Source organism: Ursus americanus, chromosome X (assembly GCF_024610735.1).
Source record: "Ursus americanus isolate L20-20 chromosome X, mUrsAme1.1.p, whole genome shotgun sequence".
NCBI lineage: Eukaryota > Metazoa > Chordata > Mammalia > Carnivora > Ursidae > Ursus > Ursus americanus.
In genome coordinates, this window is record NC_142164.1 from 83,812,282 (window position 1) to 83,832,669 (window position 20,388).

The window sequence follows — 20,388 nt, forward strand, 5'->3', positions numbered from 1 at the left end:
TCAAAAAGGCTATTAATGAGATGTAATAAAAAATGGAGAGTCTAACTGCTAGGATAAATGAGGCAGAGGAGGGAATTAGTGATACAGAAGACAAAATTATGGAGAATAAAGAAGCTGAGAAAAAGAGAGATAAACAACTACTGGATCATGAGGGGATAATTTGAGAGATAAGTGATACCATAAAGCAAAACAATATAAGAATAATTGGGATCCCAAAAGAAGGAGAAAGAGAGAGAGAGGTGCAGAAGGTATACCAGAACAAATTATACTTGTGAACTTCCCTAATCTGGGGAAGGAAACAGGCATTCAAGTTCAGGAGGCACAGAAAACCCCCCTCAACATCAATAAAAATAGGTCAACACCTTGACATAATAATAGTGAAGTGTGGAAATCTCAGAGACAGAGAAAATCCCAAAAGCAGCTTGGGACAAGAGGTCCATAACCTACTAGGGTAGCACATTAGACTGGCAACAGACCTATCCACAGAAACCTGGCAGGCCAGAAAGGACTGGCATGATATATTCAGGGTACTAAACGAGAAAAATATGCAGCCAAGAATACTTTATCCAGCAAGACTGTCATTCAAAATAGAAGGAGAGATAAAAAGCTTCCAGGATGAACAGAAACTAAAAGAATTTGTGATCACTACAGCAGCTCTGCAAGAAATACTTAAAGGAATCCCTTAAGTGAAGACAAAGTCCAAAAATAACATAGACCAGAAAGGGACAGAGACAATATACAGAAACAGTAACTTTCCAGGTAATACAATGGCACTAAATTCATATCTTTTGATAGTTACCCTAAATGTAAATGGGTTAAATGTCCAACTCAAAAGACATGGGTTATCAGTCTGGATAAAAAAGCAAGATCCTTTCTTTATCCCTTTCTTCCCCTACCAATCTTCCTAGTTCTTATGTTCCATAGATGAGAGAAATCATATGATAATTGTCTTTCTCTGCTTGACTTATTTCAGAGGGGAGGGGGGTGGGGGAATGGGATAGGCTGGTGATGGGTAGTAAGGAGGGCACGTATTGCATGGTGCACTGGGTGTTATATGCAACTAATGAATCATCGAACTTTACATCAAAAACCAGGGATGTACTGTATGGTGACTAACATAATATAATAAAAAAACATTTTAAAAAAAAGGGCTGGGATTCAGAAGCAAAAAAAAAAAAAAGCAAGATCTGTCGATATACTGTCTACAAAGGACTCATTTTAGACCCAAAGACACCTCCAGATTTAAAGTGAGAGGGTGGAAAACAATTTATCATGCTAATGGATATCAAAAGAAACCTGGGGTAGCAATCCTTATATCAGACAAATTAGATTTTAAACCAAAAACTGTAAAAAGAGATAAGGAAAGACACTATATCGTAATTAAAGGGTCTATCCAACAAGATCTAACAATTATAAATATTTATGCCCCTAACATGGGAGCAGCCAATTATATAAACCAATTAATAACAAAATTAAAGAAACATATTAATAATAATAAAATAATAGTAGGGGACTTCAACACCCCACTCACAGCAATGGACAGATCATCTAAGCAGAAGATCAACAAGGAAACAAGGGCTTTGAATGACATACTGGACCAGATGGACTTCCCAGATATATTCCAAGCATTCCATCCTAAAGCAATAGAATACATTCTTCTCAAGTGCATATGGAACATTCTCCAGAATAGATCACATAGTGGGTCACAAATCAGGTCTCAACTGGTACCAAAAGACTGGGATCATTCCCTGCATATTTTCAGACCACAATGCTTTCAAACTTGAACTCAATCACAAGAGGAAATTTGGAAAGAACTCAAATACATTGAGGGTAAAAAGCAACCTACTAAAGCATGAATGGGTCAATCAGGAAATTAAAGAAGAATTTAAAAATTCATAGAAACAAATGAAAATGAGAACACAACTGCTCAAAACCTTTGGGATGCAGCAAAGGCAGTCCTAAGAGGGAAGCATACAGCAATACAAGCCTTTCTCAAGAAACACGAAAGGTATCAAATACACAAGCTAACCTTATACCTAAAGAGCTGGAGAAAGAACATCCTAAGAGAAAGAGAAAGAAATAAAGCCTAAACCCAGAAGGAGAACAGAAATAATAAAGATTAGAGCAGAAATCAATGCAATAGGGGCTCCTGGGTGGCACAGTCGTTAAGCGTCTGCCTTCGGCTCAGAGCGTGATCCCAGCGTTATGGGATTGAGCCCCACGTCAGGCTCCTCTGCTGGGAGCCTGCTTCTTCCTCTCCAACTCCCCCTGCTTGTGTTCCCTCTCTCGCTGGCTGTCTCTCTCTCTGTCAAATAAATAAATAAAATCTTTATTAAAAAAAAAGAAATCAATGCAATAGAAACCAAAAGGACAGTAGAACAGATCAATGAAACTAGGAGCTGGTTCTTTGAAACAATTAATAGGATCAATGAACCCCTGGCAAGACTTATCAAAAAGAAAAGAGAAAGGACCCAAATAAATAAAATCATGAATGAAAGAGGAGAGATCACAACCAATACCAAAGAAATACAAACAATTATAAGACCATATTATGAGCAACTATATGCCAACATTAGGCAATCTGGAAAAAGTGGATGCATTCCTAGAGATGTATAAACTACCAAAACTGAACCAGGAAGAAAGAGAAAACCTGAACAGACCCATAATCAGCAAGGAAATGGAATAAAAAATCTCCCAACAAACAAGAGCTCAGGGCTGGATGGCTTCCCAGGGGAATTCCACCAAACATTTAAAGAGTTAATACCTATTCTTCTGAAGCTGTTTCAAAAAATAGAAATGGAAGGAAAAGTTCCAAACTCTCTCCATGAGGCCAGCATTACCTTGATTCCCAAACCAGACAAAGACTTCACCAAAAAGGAGAATTACAGACCAATATCCCTGATGAACATGGATGCAAAAAATTCTCACCAAGATACTACCCAACAGGATCCAATAGTACATTAAAAGGTTTATTTACCATGACCAAGTGGGATTTATTCCTGGACTGCAGGGGACAGGGTGGTTCAACATCCACAAATCAATCAGTGTGATACACAACATTAATAAAGGACAAGAACCATATGATCCTCTCAGTAGATGCAGAAAAAGTATTTGACAAAGTACAGCACCCTTTCTTGATTAAAACTCTTCACAGTGTAAGGATAGAGGGTACATACCTCAATATCATGAAAGCCATCTATGAAAAGCCCACAGTGAATATAATTCTCAATGGGGAAAAACTGAGAGCTTTCCCCCTAAGGTCAGGAACATGACAGGGATTTTCACTATCATCACTGCTGTTCAACACAGTACTAGAAGTCCTAGCCTCAGCAATGAGATAACAAAAAGAAATAAAAGGCATCCTAATTGGCAAAGAAGTCAAACTCTCAATCTTCGCAGGTGATGGGATACTCTACGGGCAAAATCCAAAAGACTCCACCCCCAAATTGCTAGAATTCATACAGGAATTCAGCAAAGTGGCAGGATATAAAATCAGCGCACAGACATCAGCTGCATTTCTATACACTAACAATGAGACAGAAGAAAGAGAAATTAGGGGGGCGCCTGGGTGGCACAGCGGTTAAAGCGTCTGCCTTCGGCTCAGGGCATGATCCTGGCGATCTGGGATCGAGCCCCACATCAGGCTCTTCTGCTATGAGCCTGCTTCTTCCTCTCCCACTCCCCCTGCTTGTGTTCCCTCTCTCACTGGCTGTCTCTATCTCTGTCAAATAAATAAAAATAAAATCTTTAAAAAAAAAAAAAAAGAAAGAGAAATTAAGGAGTAAATCCCACTTACAATAGCACTCAAAACCATAAGAAACCTAGGAATAAACCTAACCAAAGAGGCAAAGGATCTGTACTCAGAAAACCATAGAACACTCATGAAAGAAATTGAAAAAGACACAAAGAAATGGAAAAACATTCCATGCTCATGGATTGGAAGGACAAGTATTGTTAAAATGTCAATGCTATCTAGAGCGACCTATACATTCAATATAATCCCTATCAAAATACCATCAACTTTTTTCACAGGGCTGGGACAAATAACACTAAAATTTGTATGGAACCAGAAAAGACCCCAAATAGCCAAAGGAATGTTGAAAAAGAAAACCAAAGCTGGGGCGCCTGTGTAGCTCAGTCGGTTAAACGTCTGCCTTCAGCTCAGGTCATGATCCCAGGGTCCTGGGATCAAGCTCCACATCAGGCTCCCTGCTCAGTGGAGAGCCTGCTTCTCCCTCTCCCTCTGCCTGCCACTCTGCCTACTTGTGCTCTCTTTCGCAGAAAGAAAGAAGAAAGAAAAGAAAGGAAGGAAGGAAGAAAGAAAAAGAAAACCGAAGCTGGTGGTGTCAGAATTCCGGACTTCAAGCTCTATTACAAAGCTGTAATCATCAAGACAGCATGGTACTGGCACAAAAACAGACACACAGATCAATGGAACAGAACACAGACCCCAGAAATGGACCCTCAACTCTATGGTCAACTAATCTTCAACAAAGCGGGAAAGAATATCCAATGGGAAAAATACAGTCTCTTCAACAAATGGTGTTGGGAAAATTGGACAGCCACATGCAGAAGAATGAAACTGGACCATTCTCTTACACCATACACAAAAACAGACTCAAAGTAGATGAAAGACCTAAATGTGAGACAGGAATCCATCAAAATACAGGCAGAAACCTCTTCGACTTTGGCCGCAGCAACTTCTTGCTAGACATGTCTCCAAAGGCAAGGGAAACAAAGGCAAAAATGAACTACTGGGACTTCATCAAGATAAAACCTTTTGCACAGCAAAGGAAACAGTCAACAAAACCAAAAGACAACCGACAGAATGGGAGAAGATATTTGCAAATGACATCTCAGATAAAGGGCTTGTATCCAAAATCTATAAAGAACTCATCAAACTCAACACCCAAAACCAAATAATCCAATCAAGAAATGGGCAGAAGACATGAACAGACATTTCTCCAAAGAAGACATACAAATGACCAAAGACCCATGAGAAAACGCTCAGCATCATTTGGCATCAGGGAAATCAAAACCACAATGTTAAAACAAAGGTCAGAATGGCTAAAATTAACAAGTCAGGAAATGACAGATGTTGGGGAGGATGCAGAGAAAGGGGAACCATTTTACACTGTTGGTGGGAATGCAAGCCGGTGCAGCCACTCTGGTAAACAGTATGGAGGTTCCTCAAAAAGTTGAAATTAGAGCTACCCTACAACCCAGCAATTGCACTACTCGGTATTCACCCCAAAGATACAAATGTAGTGATCTGAAGGGGCACCTGCACCCCAATGTTTATAGCAGCAAAGTCCACAATAGCCAAACTATGGGAAGAGCCCAGATGTCCATCAACAGATGAATGGATAAAAAAAATGTGGTACATATAGAATGGAATACTACTCAGCCATCAAAAAATGAAATCTTGCCATTTGCAACAACATTGATAGAAGTAGAGGGTATTATGCCAAGCGAAATAAATCAATCGGAGAAAGAAAATTATTATATGATTTCACTGATATATGGAATTTAAGAAACAAAACAAAAGATCATAGGGGAAGGGAAGGAAAAATAAAACAAGATGAAATCAGAGAGGGAGACAAACTATAAGAGACTCTTAATCATAGGAAACAAACTGAGGGTTGCTGCGGGGGAGGGGGTGGGGGTATGGGATAACTGGGTGGTAGACATTAAGGAGGGCATGTGATGTAATGAGCACTGGATATCATAGAATACTGATGAATCACTGACTTCTACCTCTGAAACTAATACACTGTATGTTAATTGAATTTAAATAAAAAATTAAAAATAAACACAACCCTTTACTGAATACATTACAAAAAATCTTATCATCAAAAAAATGTTACTGAAACAAATGGAATTGAATATGCAAAAAATAGCAATAATAAAAGAATGTTGGGGCGCCTGGGTGGCTCAGTCGTTAAGCGTCTGCCTTTGGCTCAGGGCGTGATCCCGGCGTTCTGGGATCGAGCCCCACATCAGGCTCCTCCGATGGGAGCCTGCTTCTTCCTCTCCCACTCCCCCTGCTTGTGTTCCCTCTCTTGCTGGCTGTCTCTCTCTCTCAAATAAATAAATAAAATCTTTAAAAAAATAATAATAAAAGAATGTTGACCCTTACCTCACAACAGATACAAGTTAACTCATTATCATATTTTTATTTTTATTATTATTATTTTTTAAAGATTCTATCCATTTATTTGACGGGGGAAGGGGGAGAGAGAGAGAGAGCACACACAAGCAGGCGGAGTGGCAGGCAGAGGGAGAAACAGGCTCCCTGCCAAGGAAGGAGCCCGACGTGACATTCAATCCCAGGACCCTGGGATCATGACCTGAGCCGAAAGCAGACGTTCAACTGACTGAGCCACCCAGGCGCCCCTCAGTCATAGCTTTAATTATAGGAACCAAATTATAATCTTCTAGAAGGAAACATAGGAGAAAAATCTTTCTTACCCGGGGTTAAAAGGAAATTTGATAAATGGGCCACAAACGCATGAACCATAAGAGAAACACTTGCTAAATTGGACTTTATCAAAAATAAAAACGTTTTCTTCAAAAGACACTATTAAGAACAAGCAAGCCACCACGTGGGAGTAAATACTTGGAAAACACATAGAAGATAAAGAACTTACAACCAGAATATATAAACTTAACAGACAGACATATCTAAAGACATATACATTTATATATGTATACATGTATATAAAGATATAAAGATAACAATTATAATACAGACAAGAATGGCGGAAGATTACAATAGACACCTCACCAAAGATAAACAGATTGCAGACATGCCCATGGAAAGATGCTCAACATCAAGAGTCATCACAAAACTGCAAATTTAAGGGGCGCCTGCGTGGCTCAGTCAGTTGAACGTCTGCCTTCCACTCAGGTCATGATCGCAGGGTCCTGGGATCGAGCCCTGCATCCGGGTCCCTGCTTAGCAGGGAGTCTGCTGCTCCCTCTCCCACTCGCCCTCCTACCCGTTCATGCTCTCGCTCTCTCAAATAAATAGTCTTTTAAAAAATGCAAATTTAAGTCACAATGAGCTACCCTTACACACCTACCCAAAAAGTGTGTTGTTGGTGGGAAAACAAAGCGGTATAGCCATGTTGGAGAACAGTTTGGCAATGTCGTATAAAGTTAAACATATGCTTACCATATGACCAAGCAATCCTACTACAGATATTTACCCAAGAAATATAAAAACATATGTCCACATAAATAGCTGTACAGGATGCTCACCAGTTTCATTAATAATAATCAAAACCTATGAACAATTCAAATGGGCATTAAAAGGTCCACGGATAAACGAACTGGAACACTACTTGGCTATAAAAGGAACAAACCGGGCACCTGGGTGGCTTAGTCCGTTAAGCGTCTGTCTGCCTTTGGCTCCCAGGGTCCTGGGTTCGAGCCCTGTGTCGCCTCCCTGCTCAGTGGGGAGTCTGCTTGTCCCACTGTCTCTGCCTCTCTCTCTACTTATGCCTGCACACTCTCTCTCTCTCAAATAAGTAAAATCTATAAAAAAAAGGCAACGAACTACCAAAACATGCCACAACGTGTAATTAAAAAGCCTTAAGTGAAAGAAGTGAGATGAATAAGGCTACCTACTAAAAGATTCATTTATGTGACATTCTAGAAAGAATCAAACTACAAAGAAAAAAAAAAACCAGGTCTGGGGGTGGAGAGAGAAGTTAAAGAATGAAAGAAAACAAGGGTTTCTTTGCGGGATTGAAAATGTCCAATATCTTGATGGTGGCGGTGGTTACGTTACAACATATTTGTCAAACCTACAGAACTTTATACTCAAGAAAGGTGAACTTCAGGGCATATAAGTTATACCTCAATAAACCTCACTTAAAAAAACAACAGTCACATCCACATAAATACATAATGAAAACACATGGAAAACACATATGGGAATTCGTTAAAACATTATTACATACAACCAAATACCATATGGTGCTATTTATGAATTTCCTTTTATTAAAGTAACTATTAAGCATTAAGGACAAACAATATTAACTAGTAGTGACCTCTAGTTAATGATACGCCTATGGAAGTATTTAGGGGTGAAGTGTACCGATCTCTGAAACTTACTGAGAAACTCATCACAAAAAGAAAGCGGCCTGATGGAAGGACAGAGGAATTGGTACACAGACAAGACAAAAGCAAATACAGCAAAATGTTCATTGTAGAACCTAGGGGGAACTCCATGGGAGTTCAAACTAGAATTCTTTCACTTGTTCTGTGTGAAAATTATAATAAAATGTCGGGGGAAAGGCTAGACAGAGAACAGCAAAGTAAACCCAGTGTAAGTACAGAAAAGGAAATAAAGGTAAAAGGGGAAGTGAACTACATGGGCTTGGACAAGTCGGATTACTGCAGTGAGGCCGCTCTTGAGACTAACCATTCCTAGAAGATTTCCCTTGTCTCACAACGACCAGAGAAGTTTTTTTAAAGATCTACTGATTTATTTGAGAGAGAGAGAGAGCAGGGGGACGGGCAGAGGGAGAGGGAGACAAGCAGACTCCCCCCTGAGCAGAGAGCCCGAAGCAGGGCTGGAGCCCTGGACACTGAGATCGCGACCTCAGCCAATATCAAGTGTCAGACACCCAACTGACTGAGCCGCCCAGGAGCCCCAACAGAACAACCAGAGAATTTCTGGGACCTGCCAGAAATTTCCTCCAGGTCCAGGGGAATATGCAGTCCCGAAGTAGCCTGAAGTCTGGAGAAATGGGGGAAGAGAAAAAGCTGTCCAGTAATGAGTCCATCCACCCGCTCCTGTCCTTCTCATCCCACCTGACCCCATGCTCCTGGGTGAGGCCTGGCTGTGCCTCCCCAGCCTTTGAACACTTCTTGCGATATTTAAGCCAGTGGCTCTTAATTGGCCATGGGCATCGGACTATCTGCAGTGTCAGTCACAGTTCGTAAACCAGGACCACCCCGGGCTTTCTGGAACAATGTCCACAGGCTGGGGCCTAACCGTGAGGATCCTGAGGGGTCCGCAGGTCACCATGTGATACGCCCTGGGTTAACAAAGACTGTAGTAAGACATACTCTATTATCAACAACAATACAAACAGTGAAAACCACTACCGAAAGCTCCCAGGGGGCCAGGCACGCTTTTTGGTGCTTTACGTTCATTCACTCATTAAATTCTGACAATCCCGTAAGTTCAAACAGGCAAAGAGACTTTGAGCCGAGTGTGCAAGGGACAGCTAGTGCGCAAAGAAGCCAGAAGTTGAATCCGGGCCGTGAGCTCCAAGGCCGGGCTAGTGACTGCTCGCTGTGGAGGAACACTGAGCCTCCTCCCTCTGCCCTCCTCCAAAAGGAAAAATTGTTTATCGAATGTTCCACCAGCCCCACACCTGGACAGGTAAGAGTAAGATGCAGGCGTTCTCTCTAGGGTTCCGTGTTCTAGGCAGAGAATAAGCCACAGACACTTAGCCAGCTTTGAAAAAAGAGTTACCAAACGGAATGCAAAAACAGAAGCTTCGCTCTATTATTTACCCTTATAAACGTACCAACAGAGAAACGAGCATTGTGAAGAGCTGAGAGAAGGCCAAGGTGTAACTGAGATAAAGCCGGATTGTTCAGAGAGAGGAGATAAAATAGAAATCTCCAGAAGAGCAGCTGTGAAGTGATTCCCGGGACCCAGGCAGTAGCCATCAGCAGAACTACAAAGAGAAAGCCCCAGAAGAGGCGAACTTGGAGGTGCAGCTGGGAACGTGCTGACATGACCTGGACCCCACACTGCCCGCACGCACACCCAACGTGGCTGCACTTCCTTCCAACAGAACAGTTTTTCATATGAGGGAACTGGACTCCAGGGGGGACTGTGCCTCCGAGTTTCTGCCTCCTGCTTGCAGGGCACGAGTGAACTGAGAAGGAGCCTCAGCCACTTCAATTCCTGGACACCCCGGAGGTGCGAAAAGCAGGCCAAGACCAGAGCAGAAAGGCGGATGCATCTGGACAAGGTGGTGGACATGGATTTGACAGAGCATGAAGGGGACACTGTACCCCGAAGAGCCCTGGGAGAGGCGACAGGGAGACTAGCCCAGGGAGGCCCCCAGAGAGCGGGTGCAGAGCCCAGCAGAGGCCGGTCCTGGAGAAGCCATCCAGGGTGGGCACCCGGGGCAGCTGCTGTGAGTGCACCAGAAAAAGGGGAAGAGCGGCATCTGAAGTGTGTGGATCCCCACCAGGGACCCAGAGCCAGACCAACCAAACCCACGAACGAGGCAAAGAGCCACTGGGCCCAGGACGGAGGCGGCGCTCACGGAAGCAGGCCGCCTGGGAGGGATGTCCTCTCCAGGTCCCTTGTGTTCTGAGTCAATACAGAGAAGACACGGAAGACAAAATAGCTGAGCGGGAGGGACGCAGTGATGAGAGCAGGAAGCTGACAACAGGCAGAGGCGAGTCACATTTGGAAGAGACGAAGGGGCTGAGAAGAGAGGACTCTGGCCCACGAAGGCTGACGCTGTTGAGCACGACGGGAGCACAGAGAGAGCACGGGGGGCTGCCCGGCCTGGCCGAGCTGGAGGCCACCAGCAAAGCTTGCGGTCCCCACCACTCCACCAAGCCAGGCGGAATGACTCCCTGAGGCTGAAGAAGACTCCCAGCGTCAGATGTAAAGGGCCCACAGACGACAAATAAAGCGGAAGTGTCACACCTACATCCCATGTCTTCTGAGAAAAAGGCTGATACCGAGGGAGGGAAAACACCGTCAAAGCTTCCAGAAAGGAGGGGGAGCATGAAAGGGGGAAGGCCACCCAGGCTACCGGAAGGTGGACATGGGATCTGAAGAGCAGCGGTGGCCGCACAGTCTGAACCCCGAGAAGGACAGGGGGCTGCAGAAGGGTGGTGGGGAGGGGGCATCGTGTGGATACCACGGCGGCTGGTTTCATCGAACCCAAGTCACATCCCCCAGTCTAGGGGCTTTGACAAGAGCTCCCAGGCCTGCCCGTGACGCCCAGCTCTCGCAGACCTCCTAGGTCCCTGGCCCCGCCCGACTGCCCCGGGCGTGCTCACCTGGGTAGCTGCGCGTTGGCGGCTCTCCCTCTGCCCTCCTGGCCTCTTCTCCTCGACCCAATCGCAAGACCTCATCTGGTTTGGGAACCAGGTATCCTGAGGAGGGGAAATGACACAGGACGTCATTAGCAATGCCAGAGGCGTTCCAGAACTGAGACCTATCCCTGCCAACCACAGACAGTCCGGCCTCGGTACCGGCCCCGTGTGGACAGCTCTGTGCCCCTCGGTGCAGAACAGTCGCCGAGAGGGCGAGAGCACAGACATCCTGGGCGGAGTGCACACGGGACTGTGACTTGTCAGCGGTGAGCCTGAGGCCCAGGCTCATTCCAGGCTTCAGAGGCCCCGGAGCGGGCAGCAGCTGAGGTGACACGAGCGCGTGTGTCCCAGACACAGTGCGCAGCCGTCCCTCACCCACGGACACCAGGTGGCTGTAGTTCTCCAGCGTGACATCCCTGTAGAGGTTCTTCTGAGCGGAGTCCAGCTGCTGCCACTCCTCCAGGGTGAAGTCCACAAACACATCCCCGAAGGTCAAGGATTCCTGCAACAGCACATTCCTCATCAGCCCGGAGTGCCGCGCTCGGGCCACTACATCCCACCCTCGGTCTTTCACACGCAGCAGAGACTCAATGTGCCTCCCACCCCAGGAGATCCCAGACAGAGGAGGACAGACTGGCTGCACACAGTGGAACGTCAGCTGCCCAGGGTCACAGAGCGAGGACAGAGGGATGAATGCATGCGTTCTGCTTTCCACACACAACACGACTGCACTGCCTGCCCCAACACCACTGCTCTTTGCTGCTCACCGCACAACCGTACACCGTACAGCGTATGGAGCGCGTATGTCACCTAAGGTATTTTACACTTCACAAACAAACAGAGAAGGTGGTAAAGATCTCTTCCTCTGGAATCGCAATCCTTCAGCTCACTGACGGAACGCACACCGAGCTGGGAAGTCCAGCGGATATCAAGAACGATAAAAACACACTTTCTGAACTGAAGGGGCTCCCGTCTAGTAGAGGGAGAGATACTGACAAACGCACAGGTAAGGGAGGGCGGGCAGGAGGGCGGGATGCCTGTACTCCCAGGGCAATGGGAGAGGCAGTAGAGGAACGGCGCCTAGAAAGAAGTCCGTTCTGCTCGGGGCGGGCAGAGAAGGCTTCGCAGAGGACACAGAGCTATGACAACAGTCCTGAACACAGCTCTTCGGTCAGGACTGGGAGGTAACAGAACACTGGTCGTGGCTCTAGGTGCCTGTTGCACAGCTAAAACCCTTACAAATCCCCACGAGAGAAGAACTGGAACATCTCACATTCTTTTTTTTTTTTTTAAAGATTGTATTTATTTATTCGACAGAGATAGAGACAGCCAGCGAGAGAGGGAACACAAGCAGGGGGAGTGGGAGAGGAAGAAGCAGGCTCATAGCGGGGGAGCCTGATGTGGGGCTCGATCTCATAACGCCAGGATCATGCCCTGAGCTGAAGGCAGATGCTTAATCGCTGTGCCACCCAGGCGCCCCTTGGAACATCTCACGTTCTAATGAGGTGACTGGAGGTGACCAGATGGGGCTGCAGACCACAAAGGCCAAGCTGTGACTGGAAGCTCTGGACTGCTCAGCCCCACCCACCCTTCTCCGGAGATGGAAGAGGGGCTGGAAATGGAGTTAACAACTGAGCGTCACTGCGTTAGGAAGCCGCCATACCATCCCCCCTGCATGGGTCTCGGGGAGCTTCCAGGTGCGTGAACACATCCATATTCCGGGAGGATGACGCTTCCCAAGTCCACACGGACAGCAGCTCTTCTGCTCAGGGCCTTACAGGCCTTGCCCTGTGTTCATCTGGCTGTTCACGTGTGCCCTTCATCACAGCCTTTAATAAACTGCGAAATGTAAGTAAGGGTGTCCCGGAGTCCTATGAGCCGCTCTAGCAAACAATCGAATCCAAGGAGGGTGTCACTGGTCCCTCTGATCCACAGTCAGCTGGTCAAAAGGCCGCAACTCAGGGCTGGCGTCCGAGGGGGGTGTGGGGGGGGCAGTCTGGTGGGACTGACCCCTCAAACCATGGGATCCGATGCTATCTCCAGGGCAACGGCGTCAAAACTGAGCTCCGGGTAGGACATCCAGCTGGTGCGGCAGAGAGCTGTTTGGGTGGGGAAGCTTCTACACATGTGCTGACCAGAAGTGTCAGAGATACAGAGCTCTGTGTGAGGGCGGAGGAGCCACGCTGGAGGAGGACAGGCAGGGAAGACACAGTGGGAAACGACCGGGCTGTTCCCACCCGAACGCGGCCGCACCGGGTTGTTCTTTCAGTCACCCAACTGCTAATCGTGGCTAACCCAGCAGGAGAGGGAACAGGAAGCAGGAGTGTGGGAGTCTGCCCTGGTCAGCAGATTGAGGTGAAAAAGGAAAGGTCTGTGTTTGGTCTTGCCAGCACCAAACAAAAGCTCGCTTTTCTGAGTGCCCAGATCCCTATCAGAGAGAGAGCAAGACCCGCCCGGTTACCCCCTGGATCTCCTCCTGCCCCCCCCTCACTGGGTGGCCTGCAGTCCAGGAGACAGGTGGCACCCGCAGGGCCCCAACAGGCCACACGGGGCAGCCGGTTACCCAGCGCTGCAGAGGGAGACAAGCCAGGACAGGCCTTGTGCAGCAGGACAGTGACAGGCAGGTGTCACCCCAGGAGGAGCTCTCAGAAGAACCCACCCCCCATCACCCTCCCAAGTGACAGCTCAGGTGTCAGGGACCATGACCACACTGCTGAGCACAGGGGAATCACTGGCTCAGAGGCCCTCAGCGGTCAAAATCCACGAACACAGAGCGTCGGACCTAGAGCCCTCACCTCCAGACCTAGACCCTTGCAGATGACACACGCTCACAAGGAACACACTGAAGCATACGCGGCTCAGTACTGCTGCATCATTTCCTACAGCAAAGCACAAGAATATGGTCAGGGTACATCCGTGGCACAAAGGTAAATACACAATAAGGTATTTGCAGCCAGTGGAATATCACAGAGCCATTGCTGTAAATGGGGCACCAGCGGGGTGAGTGAGCCCTCCAGGGGACAGCCGGCAATGTCTGTAGAAACTCTTCACTGTCACCCCAGGGGGAGGGGTTGGGACACTGGCATCAAGGGAGGGCAGGGCAGGGACGCGGTTAGATACCCTCCAGCGCACACAACCGCCCTCCACAACGCATTTGCTGGCCCCAAAGTGCAAGCGTGCCCAGGTGCAAACCCCGGGGTTGTTCAAACACACAATGAAATGGAATGCTCGTGGAAAAGTCCAGAATGTGCTGTAATATGTAAAGAAGGAAGAGATCCAAAGTAAATGGCATTCTGATGTGGAAAGAGATGTGCATACGTGATCTCTCAAGAACGTAAGGAACAAGGAAGGAGACGGGGCATGGGGCGACAGGGAGAATGAATCTTCACCTTTTGTTAAACCAGCTTTTCTTTCAATCTTTTACCATACGTACAAATCATTTTTCACAGCGCTCGATTCGACGTATTAACACTCTATTCAGAATGTGTTTAGAATCTTGACACCCATAGTCTCAAATCGATCAGCTGTATAATTTATTTCCTTAGTACCTTTATCAACTTTCAGGTTAAGTGGCCTCATAAAACAAACTGGATCCCTTTTCAACTTTCAGCGGCCTGGAAAAGCTGAACACAGACATTATCTGGTCTTTAACATTTTGGGAAAGTCGCCACTAGTCTAGGATGTGGGACAGCCGGTTCAAGTGTGACTACCTTTGACCCCCAAATCCAACTTTCAGGTGTATCCTCCAGAAGTACCCACACTGTTGAACACACACAGGAAGAGTCATCCAAGAGGCACCGTAGAGAACAAAGAAAATTCGAAAGCTGACTGTGCACGAACAGAGCAACAGTCGAGTGATACACCCAGAGCGCGGCACGGAAAGTGCAACCGTCCCTCCTCACTGAGGAACAGCTCCCAGAAAGAGCTGGGCGGGAAGAGCAAGACGGGAGTGGGGCTGGGAGGGCACCCAGGCAAACGCTCACCCCACGCGGCCTGTGGGCCTGAGTTCAGCTCGTGAGACTGGCGGAAAGCCAGCCACCCCGCACCAGCACCACGCTGTTACCAGCGGGCACTCTGAGGAGAAACGTGGCACCGGGGGCGGAAGAAACAGGGATGTTCTGACAACTCTTTAGTGCACAGAATGTCAAGCATGGACTTACTTTCCTTATTTGATCACAACAGAAAAGCGAACAGGGAGGTGGAAGCGAAGTCAGGCAAAAGCACCCGAGTCTATGGGCTTCGACGAGCTTCCCTGAGAAGTAGAACAAAGAGGAGGTGCCCTTCCTGAAGAAGAGGTAGATGAGAACACTGGCCTTCTTTCTGTCTTTTCTGTTTGATAGTTTTGGGTTCTGTGGCGAGGGGAAGGATCGGAGGAACCGGGGCTGAATTACAGCTTGAACGGAAAACAGCCAGAGCAGAGCGGAGTGACAGATTTGTCAGGCTTACTATACAGATGCCCCGAAGCTGCCTCAAGTTCCCTGGAAACAAGGAGGGGGAAACGAGGAACTCACCTGGGCAGTGCCCATCCTGTTCTGCTCTGGACAAAGGGCAGGGATCTAGGAAGACAGAATGAGGGGGGTCGAGATCAGTGCACTCAGCCACGAGACCATCCCCACCAGCCCGATGACAATCACCCTTGTCCCTGGGGAGATGATGTGCGAACGAGCCTGGGAGCTCGAGCCCGGTCCCGTGGGACATGGATAAGCTCCTGTGGGCTTTGCGCAGGGCCTGTGTCTTAGGGCTGCCGAATTGCCCTCAATGAATCCTGTTGCATTTCTTTTTTTTTTTTTTTAAAGATTTTATTTATTTATTTGACAGAGACAGCCAGCGAGAGAGGGAACACAAGCAGGAGGAGTAGGAGAGGAAGAAGCAGGCTCCTAGTGGAGGAGCCTGATGTGGGGCTCGATCCCACAACGCCGGGATCACGCCCTGAGCCGAAGGCAGATGCTTAACCGCTCTGCCACTCAGGCGCCCCCCTGTTGCGTTTCTTAACGTATTTAAAAGCAGATGACGAAAACTCAAGTGCAGGGCAAGCTCATTTGTTCACCAACAGGTACACAGTGGGGGACGGCAGTGTACCAGAACGTTTACTAACAGGTTGGCACTGGTTTTCTCGGACTGGTGATTTCAGTTTTCCTCTTTTGTTTACTTGGTATTTTTGAATGTGAACATTGTTACTCATAAAATGGAAATGAAAACGGATTACACCGAGCCCCAGAGGTGACAAACCCTGAGCAGAGTCTGGAGGACCGGGACCTCTGGCTGTGTCTGTAGGAGGGAGACAAACCAGGGCTGGACAAGGGGCAGGGAGCGGGGAGGGAGGTAAAGAACCCATCACCTGTCCTTCCACGGGGAGCTGGAAACCACTGACCTTGCCACCCTGGGCACACTGCCCGTCACTGCCTGCCTCCACCCGTTCCTGGCTCGTGACTTCCTCCTTTCCCAGGATGTCCATTCAATTGCCTGCTCTTCCCTGCCTGGCAGTTTTCTTCCTCGTTTTTTTTTTTTTTTAATTTTATTCATCTATTTGACAGAAAGAGAGTGCCCATGTGTAGACACACAAGCAGGGGGAGCTGCAGGCAGAGGGAGAGGGAGAAGCAGGCTCCCCACGGAGCACGGAGCCCGATGCAGGGCTCGATCCCAGGACCCTGGGAACATGACCTGAGCCAAAGGCATTTGCTTAACCGACTGAGCCACCCAGGTGTCTCTGCTTGGCAGTTCTCAAAGCAAAGTCTCCGCAAGGAGCTTCTGCACAGAGTAGCTGGTGTCACCGCAGCAACTCGTGTGGCGGCCTCAGGACACCAGGGTTCAGCTCCATGCAGCTTAACCACTCATGCTCTCAGGCCCAGTCACAGCAGCACCAAAATGAGGTAGGAGAACCGGAAGATAAGGTACCTCCGGACTACTTGCAAATTTTAGCAAGGAAAAAAGAAAACAATACAAAACTATGCTGCACTTTCCTCAGACTAGGAGGACATTCAACATTTGTGTAGCGGTGGATGGGATGTTCACTCTAGGGCTGACTCAAAGCCAGAAATAGCCAACGGAAAGGAGGGGGGCATTCTGCTGTGCACACAGGCGTGTCAGGAGTCAAGAGAGTCCTGCGAGGCTGGCAGTGACCTCGTCACCCTGATCCTGCCCTTGCAGGGCTGTGGCAGGCCACCGGCCTCACGGCAGCATCCCTCCATCCACCTGCACGTTTCATCTCTCTCCTCGATGGGGTCCAACTGCCCACCGTCACGCAGGGGGCATGCTCTCTCTCAGCTGGAGGAGGGACAGAGGCCACTGCAGGTCAGTTCCTCTTGAACCTGCTGTCCTCTAAGCCTCCACCCTCTGCCCTAGGGGCCGGGTCTGTCCTGGAGTCTGCACCCCCTGCCTGAGACCCTGAATCCTCTGCCCTGCTCTCTGGGTCTGGGCTGAGGCTCCTCCTCCTAGGCCCCTCATAATAGTTCTCTTCTTTCTAAGGATGCAGGACCCAAGGATTCAGAGACAAACGCATCTCAGCTGGGACCATTCCTGCAGCACCACCTCTGTGCCTCTGACCCAGGGGGAACTCACCTTCTGAGGCCTCAGACTGGCTCTTCTGCACACTAGGAAGTCCAGGTGCCAGTGAGTAGGAACCTGCAGCTGGTGAGCAGTGGTCTCAGGGAGGCACCCTGCTCCTGGAAAGAAGGCCCACACAGCAGATGCAACTAGCAACCCCTATGATGGAGTCAAGTAGAGGAAAACTCAGGGGAGCCTGCGTGGCACAGCGGTTAGGCGTCTGCCTTCGGCTCAGGGCATGATCCCGGCTTGTGGGATCGAGTCCCACATTGGGCTCCTCCACTATGAGCCTGCTTCTTCCTCTCCCACTCCCCCTGCTTGTGTTCCCTCTCTCGCTGGCTGTCTCTATCTCTGCCGAATAAATAAATAAAATCTTTAAAAAAAAAAGTTGGAGAAAACTCAAATGTTTTACTTTATGGAGGGACGCACAAGGCCTCATCTGAGTTTGAAGAGTAACCTTTAGTAGGACCCCGATTATCACCAGACAAGGAGCTGAGCACTGCCTTCTCTCATAATAGTCCCTGCTCTGGAATCACGGATTGTCTGCTCTGTCGCTTTTATTCCCTTAGTGAAAACGTTGAGGGCTCGCTCTCTGCCTGTACTACGTGCTGCAGATACACCAGGCAACAATATAATCAGAGTTCCCCGACCTTGTGGAGCTGTAGTCAAGCAGGGAAGGCAGAGGGCAACCACAAACTTGATGGATTTCGGGATCGTTAGTTAGAAAGGGGTAAGTGCTAGGCAGGGGGAAAAAGACAGAAAGATCCCCTGGGGTTGACCAGCTGTGCGACTTTGGGCAGGTGTCTGAGCCTTTCTGTTCTTGCTAGCTCGCAAGAAAATGAGGAGACTCGTAGCACCTGCTCACGGGCTATCGGGAAGATGACCGGGAACCCCAAGGGCGCCTCGCACTTACTAGGCACTCAGGAAACTCACTGACTGTATCACTCGCCGTCACCCGGGGCCCGCTGAGCGCACTCAGCCCGCCGCTTGGTGCCGCGAGCCCGCAGGGCGCGAAGCCATCACCCCCGCCCTCCCCTGCAGCCCTTGTCCGCTCCGCCTCCCCGTACTTGACTCCCACAGCCCCACAGACAGTCGGGGCGTATAACAACAACCGGCGCGACCTCGCACCGCCCTCGAGTCGGCGGAGTACTTCCGCTCCCGTCGTCCCGCTGCCCGACGCACTCGCACAAGGGACTGAGGGGGCAGGGCCTCCCACTGCCCATGGCCAAGATGGCGCGTGTCGCGGACGGTGATTCGGCCGGGGCTCGTGTGAGGCGCGGTTGCGACTAGAGCGCGCGAACATCTTCCGCGACGCGTCGCACATCACGCCGATGCGGTGCGGCGGGGGCGGGAATGGCGTCTCCGGGCGGCGAGGTGCCAGCGGAGGGTCTACAGCGGCTCCGGTCCCTCCGCCTCCGAGACCGAGCCGCTCTCGCGCGCGCAGGCCGCTGCGCACCCTCCACCCCTCAAAGCCACCCTCTCCGCTTCCTTCAGCTCGTCCGAATGAGAAACTGTAGTGGTGCCTGTGTGGTCCTCAGCGGCACATGGGCGCGGCCATCTTGGGGCGGGGCCGTTCCCTGATTGTCCAGCCCGCCCCAGGTCCAGGGGTCAGAGAGCAGGGGGTCAGGCCCAGTCGGGGGAAGTGGCCCCGAGGAGGGTCTGGGAGCTGGACTGGAGGGGCAGCCGCACCCACAGACGAGGAAACCCCGATGCCTGATTCTCCTGAAATAAATCGTGTTGCTCCCGTTTCAGGGACCCTGGGCGTCCTGCGAGAGTGGTTGTTGCTTTCTAACAACACTGCCTCAAGGAGCAGAGAGCCTCGGTGTCGGCCCGTGGCAGCCACTGGTAGCATGGCTGCTAAAAAAGTCTGTACGTGCCCTTGAGGAACGTTTTCTCTTTCTGTCAGGGTCTGGGAAGAAGAGGCCAAGTGTGTGCTGCCCTTGTGGCTACCTGGTCACCAAGCAGCTCTGTGGGCCACGCGTGGTCGGGTCTCAGCTCAGATGCACCCAGTTCCTTCTGAGCTAGAGCCAGCAAGTGCCCTGCACTGTGGGAGAAGCCTGTGACAAAGACCAGCATGCGATCCATCAGACGTGTGTAAGCTCCCGTTTGAACATACTGCTTTCTCCCTGTCTTTCCCTTTCCCCTCTATGAGTTCACTAACATTCGCCGGGTGGTTTGGAGGTTCATAGCCCAAACCTACAGCGCAGAGTTCTGGGAAGTGACTGTCCAGGCCTTGTGTAGGAGTCCCAGAAGAGCCTGTTCTCCCTCACGCGAGTGAGTGGGTACTGCCCCCCACTGTGAGTGTGTTCTTCCTGCATTTGAAAGTGGTGGCCAGGCTCAGAGATGCTACCTGTTAATTTCTAGAGGAGGGGTGACCTGCTAACCTTCTTTTCAGACATCAGTATAGGAGGCAGGAAAAACTTAGTAGAGTTTGTATGGTAGTGTTCCGAGAACAATCGAGAAACCCCCAGCTGCAGAAGTACCTGATCTTTGGCCCTGGTCAGACTCTCCCTGGATGCTGGTAAGACAGGGACAGGTACTTGCACACAAAGGGAAGACCTAACGGTTTGGGTGGGGCCTAGGGAAGGACCCATGTTTTTTACTCCTGCAACGCCAGCATTTCTAGTGTGACCGTGTCATTTCGGAACCAAGAAACGTGCAAGGTGTTCTTTCAGTCCATCTTCTGCCCGGTGTATTAGGATGTATCAATCCAGAGGGGAGAAGGCTTCATTCCACCACTTGCTGGCCCCTTGCGTC

The 20,388-nt window shown here is 49.1% G+C and overlaps 1 protein-coding gene and 1 long non-coding RNA gene across 10 annotated transcripts in view; one reads left to right on the forward strand and one right to left on the reverse strand.

The window, feature by feature from the left end:
* Positions 1-19,197, reverse strand: part of KRABD4 (KRAB domain containing 4) — a 66,671-nt gene extending 47,474 nt beyond the window's left edge. For 4 of the 9 annotated variants that reach the window (XM_087860303.1, XM_087860305.1, XM_087860307.1 and 1 more), the window contains exons 1-3: positions 18,760-19,197; positions 15,600-15,644; positions 11,053-11,148 (exon numbers count right to left, since the gene is read on the reverse strand). In XM_087860303.1, the coding sequence (XP_087716429.1) occupies positions 11,053-11,148; positions 15,600-15,644; positions 18,760-18,955 (337 nt within the window). In that variant the 5' untranslated portion in view covers positions 18,956-19,197. The other 5 variants (XM_087860306.1, XM_087860304.1, XM_045795977.2 and 2 more) reach the window with 5 other exon arrangements.
* Positions 17,037-18,018, forward strand: LOC148106970 (uncharacterized). The gene is made up of 2 exons (XR_015723464.1): positions 17,037-17,379; positions 17,554-18,018. It is a non-coding gene; the product is annotated as an uncharacterized LOC148106970 (long non-coding RNA).
* Positions 19,198-20,388: the final 1,191 nt, after the last annotated feature.